Source organism: Silene latifolia, unplaced genomic scaffold (assembly GCF_048544455.1).
Source record: "Silene latifolia isolate original U9 population unplaced genomic scaffold, ASM4854445v1 scaffold_392, whole genome shotgun sequence".
In the NCBI taxonomy this organism is placed as follows: Eukaryota; Viridiplantae; Streptophyta; class Magnoliopsida; order Caryophyllales; family Caryophyllaceae; genus Silene; species Silene latifolia.
Genome location: NW_027413318.1, coordinates 69,048 through 79,971, shown reverse-complemented (window position 1 = coordinate 79,971; position 10,924 = coordinate 69,048). Strand labels below are relative to the sequence as shown.

The 10,924-nt window shown below is 34.2% G+C and overlaps 1 protein-coding gene and 1 long non-coding RNA gene across 2 annotated transcripts; one reads left to right on the top strand and one right to left on the bottom strand.

The window, feature by feature from the left end:
- The first annotated feature begins 319 nt into the window (after positions 1-319).
- Positions 320-931, top strand: LOC141639439 (uncharacterized). The gene is made up of 2 exons (XR_012542528.1): positions 320-556; positions 649-931. It is a non-coding gene; the product is annotated as an uncharacterized LOC141639439 (long non-coding RNA).
- Positions 932-8,719: 7,788 nt separating this feature from the next.
- LOC141639438 (uncharacterized) lies at positions 8,720-10,166 on the bottom strand. The gene is made up of 3 exons (XM_074448565.1): positions 9,984-10,166; positions 9,187-9,891; positions 8,720-9,040 (listed from the first exon to the last, which is right to left on the bottom strand). The coding sequence occupies exons 1-3, from the start codon at positions 10,164-10,166 to the stop codon at positions 8,720-8,722; spliced, it is 1,209 nt and encodes a 402-aa protein (XP_074304666.1).
- Between the last annotated feature and the right edge of the window lie 758 nt (positions 10,167-10,924).

Sequence of the window (10,924 nt, the reverse complement as noted above, 5' to 3'; positions counted from 1 at the left end):
TTCTTACCCCTATACAATACTTTTCATTATTTTAATTTCATTCCTTAATTTCGTGCCATTGTCCAAATGAGACAGTTATTCAAAACAGAAGGGAGTATAAATTAACCCCTTGATACGAGGCTAAAATGAGGGCCAAGTGTAACCGTAGCCTTTTTGTAAAATGAGTATGTCAATTTAACCCTTCCGCCAAACAAATACAGTATACTTGTATATGAGACCAACCTGAAAATGAGGTGTGATGTGAATATGGACAACCAACCCCTCGTTATTCACGAGGGCACGGTGCGAATTAGAGTACGGATAAGGTAGAGCCCTCTCTATGATTTCAGGCTATCTGAAAATCTGATCTTGTAAGGAGAGGAGTTATTATACATGCATCATATCCATGGGTCTATAAATACCATTTTTAAGCAATATAGTAATCACATTTCACACAATCCAATAATATTTCTTTAACAATTTATTTATCAACAACAATATAATTATGGCTCTCTCTCACTCACAGTCCACCTTGAAGCCCGCCGTACTTGGGGATATTCGTTATGATCCCAGCCAGGTGACTTTATATTATTTTTTATTTATTTTGGAGTGTACGTGTTTATTTACGTATATATACGGTATACTTATGATTTGTTGATGTACACACAGGTGAACAATGACGAGAACAATGGTCTGACTGCGGTGTAGAATGCACCTTGGATTGCTTCTTTCTAATTGGCCATTAGATGTCATGTCGTTTTTAAGTTCCCTTTGAAATTGTGTTTCTCATGTAACACAATTTCGTTGTTTGTTTCTTTGTTTTAGGCTTTGAATTAAATTTTGTACCTAGGTGTGGAACATATTTCACCCTTGTACTCATAAATTCATTGTCATATGTTTTACATGTTCGTTGTGTGTAATAAAATTAATGGCCAATATAAATTTTACATAATAGGAATATTTATAATAGTTGGGCCTCAACCATAACCTTAAGGTTTTGGTTGAGATGGTTCATCTATCATTACATTCCCTTTTAACTATTGATTTTTTTAGATTATTTATCCTTTTCTTGTGTTAATCTAAAGTATGCCAAATACCAATTACAGAACGGTGTAGATTTTAACATTAATATTCCTAATTATTGCGATTGTCAAAATATGACATGGCAAAAGAAAAACGTTATAAAGAGTTCTTCGATTATACTTGTTCTAAGGTTAATATTAGGAAGTAAAAAAATTTAAAATAATTACTCTAAAGGTACTATATATTTTTTTTTATTATTATTATTAGGTAAGAAAACTAGGTTGATCATCTAGGGTAAGACCAACCTATCTCATCCTTTCGAATGAGGGAGGTAAGTTGAAGCCACCGGCTATCAAACCACCTCGAAAGAGTTGGACATGAATGTCCAATAGAAGACATGAAGTCAGCAACATTGTTGGCTTCACGAAAGCAATATTTAATTATCACTTCATCGAAAAAATGAAAGTCTAATTTCACATCCTTGATAATGTTAGAAATTTCCTAAGGAATTTGCCAAGTACCTCGAATTGAGTTAATAACACATAAATTATCACCCTCCACAATTAACTTTGAAATTCCTAAGTATTTAGCTGCTAAAAAACCTTCTTTTAAAGCGAGAGCTTCCGCAACAAGGATATTATTGGATCCGCACTTTTTTGCTCCCAACAAAACGACTTTACCATTGTGATCTCTTATAAAATATCCTAAAGCAGCTTTATTACCTTCTATTCTCGATCCGTCAAAATTTAGCTTTAGGAAACCGTTTCTAGGTTTTTCCCACCAAATTTCTTCCTTACTAGAGTTGTTTCTAGCTGACTTACTCTTGTATCTCGGGATTGTTGAGATCCTTAAATCTAGTCATATTCCAGGTCTTAGTGCTATTATTACATAAAGTAATAAGTTTGCTGATACTTAAAATAACATTATTAAATATAATATCGATTCTAAGAAACCATGCATTCCACCAAATAAAAATAGTCTTAATGAACTCATCTTTTGGAATTAAATCTTTGAGGTAGTTAAGTTTCGTTAGAAAACTTTGACTTGTAATATTATCATAATTTGACAAAAACTCGATGAAACTAATAATGTGCAGGTCTTGGATGACAGACCTAATCAAAAGACATTCGTAAAAGAAATGATCTTTATTTTCAATAGGATTGTTGCACAGAACACAATGAGGTGGGACGTCAATATGACTCTTGAGAAGTCTACTTTTCGTTGGAAGACCGTCAACACAGGCCTTCCAAGGAAAAAAATTCAATTTTGGAGAAATATTCAATAATCCACTGAAATTCACATTTGTCAAGAGCTTGATCGAACAAACCTTGCGCTAACCAAGTTGTTGTTTTGGTAGAGAAATTTCCATCTACGGACAACCCCCAAATGAGGGTATCTGGAATATCATTATGTAGCAGTGGAATGTTAGTAATCTAATTAACAATATCGTTATTCACTAAACTAAATAGTTTACAAACATCTCATTATTTATCTGAGGTTATAAAATCTTTAACCAAAAGATTAAGATCACGGCTACTATCATCATCAACCATACTGCTTGTAAGTGGGTATGAAAAAAATCAATTATCAGACCAAAACTTAATGTTGCTACCATTACCTATCTGCCATCTCAGTCCTTTTCTAAATAAAGTCCGAAGGCTCATAAGTTTACGCCATTACCAAGAAGATCCTGAATTAGGCTTATGATCAAAGAGTGAATAATTTCTCAAATGTTTTTTAGTTACCACTTTGACCCATATACTTTCCTTATCCATAAGAATTTTTCATAAAAATTTCATTTGAAGAGCTTTATTAGCTGCTTCAGAAGATTTAATTCCTAAACCACCACCCGACTTTGGTAAACAAACTTTATGCCAACCAATCAAATTAGGAGAACGCTGGGAAAGATTCTTATTCCAAAGAAAGTCTCTATTAATTTTATCTAATCTTTTTTGGATCGATACAGGGAGTAGGAAGCTTTGCATTCTGAAAAGTTTCCTTCGCGGCTAAATTAGCATTGACAAGAACTAATCTGCCTGCTTGGGATAGAGAATTCGCTTTCCATTTCGATAATTGAGTGCAAGAAGATTGAATAATATTCTCGAAAGTATTTTTAGTCACTCTGCTATCAATTATAGGATATCCTAAATATTTACCCAAATGAGTTTCCTCGTTCATATGAAGAATGCTTCTAAAGGATTCACGAAGAGAACGCTCAATATTTCTATTGCATTGAAATGTGGATTTGTCAAAATCAATAAATTGTCTGAAAATCGTGCAAAATTTATCTAAAATAGACTTAATAGTTCTACAACTCTGGTTAGAAGCTTTAGCGGAAATGATAGTGTCATCCGCGAATGTGAGAAAAAGAATTTTCTCCACCCCGGATCCAATTCCAATACCAATAGCAGTAGAGCTAACATCACAATTTTTTGTAGAGATCTTGCTAAAATCTCGGCGCACATAATAAATATATATGGCGAAAGTAGGTCTCCTTGTCGAATAACTCTAGTTGGTTTAAAAAGGTTTTCCGGTGTTCCATTTACTAACACCGAGTAAGAAACAGTGTTTATATATGCCATAATCCATGAAATTCACTTAGCATTAAAACTCATTTGCTTAAAAGTTTCCTCGATAAAATTCCGTTCTAGTATGTCGTATGCGTTCTCCATATCAAGTTTGATTGCAATCCAACCTCCTTTGCCTTTTTTTTACGTTTAAACGAGTTGCAAATCTCGTGTGCTAAAAGAATATTATCTTGAATGAATCGATTAGGTGTAAAAGCACCTTGAAAAGGGTGTATAATCTTATGCAAGACACTCCAGAGACGATTAGCCAGTATTTTTGAAATAATATTATAAATTGTTGAACACAGACTAATCGGGCGAAAGTGGTTTGCTGTTTGAGGATTATCAACTTTGGAAATCGAAGCAATAAAAGTATGATTTATTTCTTTTAGTAATTTATCAGAGTGGAAAAATGCTAAAACAGCTTTAGTAACAGAATTTCCTACGATATCCCAATATTTTTGAAAAAACTCGGAAGGAAATCCATCGGGACCTGGACATTTATCAACAGCTAAACTAAACACACTTTGTTTAACCTCATCCATACTAATATTACTAGTAAGAAAATTGGTATCTTCATCTGTAAATAAGCCACTAATAGACTTAAAATCCTCATTTTTGTCAAAATTACAAAGTTGATTTTTGTAAACCTAAGTTTAAACTCGTCAGAAATTTCTTATTTAATAAGTTCTTGATCAGTAATACAAGCACCATTCTTATTAATAAACTGCCTGATACCATTTCTACTACGTCTAATCGTGGCATAACTTTGAAAAAACTTGGTATTGTTATCTCCAAAATTCGCTTTGGTTATACGAGATTTTTGTTGCCAATAAACACGTTTATAATCAAGAAGTGCATCACGCTTTTTCAGCCATCTCAATTATGCGTTTTCTAAATGGGCAATATGAGAAGAGCCTAATTGTTTTTGAATATTTTCTAACTTTTTTTCAGCAATTGAAAGTTGTCTAAAAATATTACCAAATGTAGACTGATTCCATTTTTTAGTCTTTTGTTTTAAAATTTTGCATTTTTGAGAAAGACAGAACATAAACTATCCTTGAAACTGATATTGCCAACAACTTTTGACCATTTTACTAAAATCATTCCGGAGAGTCCACATGAGTTCAAAACGAAAAGAAGGGGCTTTCTTAAGAACTTGAGCATGAAACTTCACAGAGATAGGACAATGATCGGAGCTAGTAAAAACATGATGTACAAACTGCATGTTTGGATAACAACTAATCCAAGTAGGAGAGGCTAAAGCTCTATCAAGAATTTCAAAAACATTTTCAAAACCAATTTTCTTTTTTCTCCAAGTAAAAAAATTACCGGAAAAAGGGAGATCAACACAATTAGTATTACATAAAAACTTAGTTAATCTCACGCAACGCGCATTGGTAACCATTGCACCCCCTTCTTTTTCACTAGGACTTTTAATCTCGTTAAGATCTCCTAGTAATAAAAAAGGCAAATCAAGATTAAGGACAAAATTCTGCAATTCATTCCAAAATTCCGCCTTTTCAGCCGGTTGAGGTGGAGCATAAACAAAAATAAGGCAAAAAAAAACAGATTATTCGTTAAGTCACACACTTCACAAGTAATGAATCTTTTCGACTTAAAAGTGACCTTTATTGAAAAAGTCATGGAGATAGACTCTTTCCAAAATAACCAAATACCACCTGATAATCCAACACTAGGAATAAAATCGCAATTATTAAATCCAAAATTAGCTATCAGAAAAGGTTCGGGCTTAGAAGTTGATTTAGTGTCACATATAACTAACATTTTAATTCCATTTGACGAGCAAAAGAAATTAAGTTCTTCGGCAAAATTCTTTCTTTTGGTAATCCTAACATTCCAGAAGACAAAATTCATGGAAAATACTTTGAGCAAAAATGATGCTCAAGGGACTTAATGAGAATCAATTCGATCGACAGACAAAATATGGTCCAATCAATTGCATTAGCAAAGGCCCAGAAATAAAATTGACTAATAATCATAGTAGTTGATGTAGCAATACAAACTACACAAAAAACATTACAAAGGTACTGATTATCCACACTAATCAAAATACCAAGAGACAATCTTTCTCCTTCTCTCTAAAAATATCCTAGCCTCCATCAATTAAATCTGGGGCTTCCATCGATCATTGATTGATGGTAAGCCCCTTAAATAATTTCAATTATCAATTATTAGTATAAAATATTATGAATTAATCAATAAAAGTCTCCCTTTTGGTGAGATCTGTTTTTCCGTCTCTATTTTCAGAGTTTTTTCAGTCCTTGTCTTTCTAGGGTTTAATATTATTATTGGAATTATAGATAAGAGCGGTTTGTTGATGATTCATCCTACGACTCTACAATGGATATGCGTTATTCGTCAGCGATCTATGGTGCCAGTAGCAGGTAAATTTTCTTCATCAATGAATCAAACGAAGGATCCCCTTAAAAGCTACATGAAGAGAGCGATACAAGGACGAGCCGAATTGTCATATCATGTTTTGAGATCCGTAGTTTTACTGAAGAAATTTGTGCTTTGGTTTCTATTAGAATTGTTTTCGATTATATCTATCTTTTGTAAGTGCCGTTTGGCGTTTTATTAATGAATTGATCTTTTCCTTCAAAAAAAAAATACCAAGAGACAATACCAAGCTCAATTTACGAGGGCAATATCTAAACCAACAATCAGGCCAATTGTTATGGTCATAGGACTCATCATCATCATCAAAACTGGTAAAGAATGCTAGAAAAGGCCAACATTTTTTATCAATGAGATAAAAATCATTAACCTTAACAACAAAAGGGGGTTTTCTCCTTGCAAACTATAGCAAAACAGCAGATAGAAAATCTGTGAAAACCTTGTGGCAAAATGAATTCCATAGCATAAAAAATCGATATCTTGATGTTAAGACTATAAAAAAACACTCTTAATAGAACAAGTATTATTGGCATGCGAACCTTTGACATGGATAAAGCTTACAACCATGATTTCTTTTATGTGGACAAAACACTGATCCGAAGGAGACCATAAGCAAGCCAAGTACAAAAAATTACAACTGAAATAGGAGCTATTAGACTTGGAAAAGTATAAATTAAGTATACTCTTACAAGTTGTTAAAACTGTTAAACAAGTGACTGAAAAAGGTCGTTGATCAAATCCTTCTTTAAAGTAGGCACAAGTAGACTCATGATATTTCCGTACATCGACAGTGGCAGCGACAGTAAGGCAATGTATTACTCTAAAGGTACTATATATATTGGATAAAACCATGATGGTCGAGCAACGTTTATCCCATACTCTTACATATATCAGACGAGCGACATATATAATTAACGAAGTACACGATGTTTCTCTCTTTTACAATAAGACAATGTAAAATCATACACAAATTACCATAATGACATTTAGAACCTCCTAAGATTGCTAAGACTGAGGATGAGGCACTGGCTTTCTCATTCTATTCCTAGCAAAGAAGAACGATGGGTAAAGGCAATTATGTTCAAGTAATTATGTGTCATGCCTTTGTTATTCCAAAGTTATATTTTGATAATCTTGCATAATAATGGTGTAATGCTGTTTTATATAAGAATTATTGTTGAAGAATAACAAGGCACTCATACTACTATAACATGAGGGAAAAGTTACACCCCAATAATAACAAGTCACCCATACTAGTATAATACTCCCTCCAATTCACTGTTTTCTTCCCTATTTCCTTAAACGGATTATTCATGTTTTCTTCCCCTTTCCATTTTTAGTAAGTTTTGCACACATACAATGACCATATTGCCCTTGTTATATTTTTTTATTTACATTTTTTGCCACTTATTACTTAGACATTTTACACTAATCATAACCCATAACCCAACCCATTAACCACTAAACCCATTTAACTTAACCCAGCCCACCCCATTAAGAACCCAATTACCCTAATGATTCCCGCCTTATTAACCCCCCTCCCCTAGCAGAAACCCTACTTTCTCTTTCTTCCGCCATTTTCGTCCTCCCTTTCTCTCTCTAAAAGCTTAGAAAAAAAACCCTAAAATCAAGCGCCACTTTTCCCTATTCTCTCCTGTTTTCAGATCTAATCTTAGATCTAAACTCTAAAACTGTTAAATCTTCACATAATCATCCCCACGATGAATTTTTCCCCAAAAAACATTGAATTTGAAGTTGATGACGGCAGTTGTTTTTTCAACAACTTCGGTTTTGATTACGATCATGTGCATGATGATATTGTGACTCAATCTCCTGATGTGGTGACTAAATTTGTTGATGTTATGCCGGAATCTGGTGATATGATGCCGGAATCTGGTGATTTTATGCCGGAATCTGGTGATTTGATGCCGGAATCTGGTGATTTTCTCACTGAAAACTCCGTTCCTATCCCTGATTCTGGTGATTATGTCCCTGATTCGTTGGGGAAAATGGATACTATGGTTCCGGATTCTTGCATGCATGAGCAGATTGAGTTAGAAGATGATGAGGGGAAGGCTAGGGAGGAGATGGCGAGGTTTATGAAGGAAGATGTTGAGAGCAGGACACAAAAATTGGCTACGTATTGGCCATTGTTTGAGCTTGAACTTGAAGCTTTAGTTAAAGAGGAAAAGAAAGCTGAAGATGAAGGGAGGTCTAATTCTCATTCTGTTGCTTTTTTTTTTGTTGAGGACTAATGATGAAGATGTCGCCTAAATTGGGTTATTTACTCTTAAAATTAATTTTTAATGCTCAATGATTATGGTTTTTGAGAGCATTTTTTGCCAAGAACGACACAATCCAAACATTACGCCACCACAGTGATATGTGATGAGGCTATGTCCGGGTTGTGTTGTTGCTTTGTTCAAAACCAAAATGACTAAATTGTCGATGTCTTACAACAAGTGCACATGCGCCTTTTACATTTCATTAATGATCATAGTTCAAAATAAGTTGTGCAAAGTTGAAAATTAACCATAGATTACTGCTTCTTCAAAATGTGCTTGTTGTCTGATGGTTGTTGTGCTTCTTCAAAATGTGCTTGTTGTCTGATGCTTGTTCTGCTTCTTCAAAATCTTCAACCTGCATGCTTGCTTCCTTGCATCTGCCTGTACACATACTACTTCACATACTACTTCTTGCATCTGCCTGTTCACATACTACGAAACTTGTTATGCCATTAGTACATTACTACCATGTTGGTCAGTAATGTTACCAACAGGTTTAATGTCACCTGTTGGATCATTACTGCTACCAGCTTGATCAGTAGCACTTCCTGAACTGCTACCTGCATTGTTAATTGCATTGACTAAATCACTGATAGAACTACCATGCCCCAGATTTTCTACATATCTTATGCACTCCTTAACTAGTTCCACATCAGCATCCAAATACTCAGGTAGTATACCAGCTGCTGCCAATTTAGACTTGTGCATATGAGGAACTGGATAATCATTCCCACCTTTTAGTTGCATTATTTCTAACATGCATGCCTACAATGTGATGAAAACGTAGTTAAGTTTAATTACTTCTAAGTCTTCAAATGCTTTGGTTGTATTTTCTACCAATTCACTCACTACTTTGGACTTTTTCTTCTGTTGAAGTGATTGAATTGCTCTAAAAAACCCAAGTCTAGTACATTTAAATCTGGAGAATTTGGTGGTTGATAACTGAATTCAATATTCCACCCATCTTCAGTTGCCGCCCTTTTGAAATCTGCATCCTTGTTGGTAATATGTGGTCTGGCATTGTCCTGTTGTATCATGATGTTTTTACTGTAATTTGATGGCCATTTAGCTTTTATGGCTGGCAGCACCTTGTTGATCACCATTTCTTTTGTGACCTGTTTATTAATTGACTCAATACATTTAGTTTCCATTGTCCCTGCACATCTATTTTTGGATTTCCTCTTGGCTGGAACCTCCATTACAAATGGCCATAAACCCAACTTCCCATCACAGATTACTTCCTTATTAGGACCATATTTGGGTCTTGAAACAGCACACATGAACATAACTTTAGTAATGAATCTTTTGGATTGGCATGTTTTATGAGGTCTTTTTTCCCTTTTACCCACATAAAACCTTTGACTAGGTTTGGTTATAAAAAACCATTTTTCATCCATATGAACAACATTACTTTGATCCTTAAAAGTAAATTTTTTGGACACTTGATCATATTGTAAATGTTGAAGGCAATAAATTAATCTATCAAGCTTATTGGCATCTTTCAAACCTGGCTTTATTGCATTTGTGTGAGAGTTGATATGGTCTTCTGCCACCCATCTGTTAATTGTGGATTGACTCACCCCCATCCCATCTGCAACTTCTTGTTGAGTTGTCCTCTTCAACAGATCAATACTCTCTAGCTTTTCAGTATCAAAGTGAAGCCTGCTTTTCAATTTTCTGCCTTTCAGTTCTTGCTCACATTTATTACTTGTCCTGCTTGTCTTTGTCTATTTCCTTCATTCCATATGTCTGTGATTGTCTTCCTGCAAACCCCAAACTGAGATGCCACTTCTGACATTGCACCATACTTGGGTTTTCCATTTATTGATTTTTCTAGTAAGACTTGAATAATTCTTGATCTTTCTAAGTTGTCAAGATTCTTTGTTTTCATTTATTGAAAGATTTTTTTGGCTGGATGATAATAAATGAAAGTGTTTGTTTTGGCTGGATGCTTATAAATGAAAGGGTTATTTTGGTTGGATGCTTATAAATGAAGATCTTTGGCTGGATACTGATAAATGAATGTATATATAGACAACTTCAACTTTGCACAATTTAAATTTGGATTTTTGGCGCATAAATGAAATGTTCTTAAATTTTGGCACCTAATTTAAATTTTGGTGCCAAATTTATTATGGTGACTAGCTTGAAATAACTTGACTTTTGACATGTTTGGTCTTTGGTTGAAGGACAGCCAACTTGGCTGATTAATCAAAGAGAGCCCTGCAAAATTCTGAAGTCCTCTATTCCAGAAATTTTAGACGTTTTCTTTGTTTAATTAGTGTACAGTAGTTTTTTTTAAGTTGTTCATTATGCACTAAGTACTGTAATTTATTCCTAAATCGTGTATTATTGTAAAATGGAGGCATGTCTCCCTAGGTAATGGTTGTTTAACAACCTATTTTCTGTAAAAAAATTGAATCAGTGTAGTTTTTGGAAGGACTAATTATGGATGGTTAGTCTCTTCTCTAAAAGAGATTAACGGGTCTGCTTTTTTTTGGAGGGAACCATTAGTAACATTAAGCAATGGTGGTCCCTTGTTTATTTTCTAATTAATCTTTACCCCTCTCCATTCTACAAGGCCCACATGGTACAATATATTCATTGTTTACTCCCTCCTTAATTCTTATGCCACCAAACAAGGGGAAG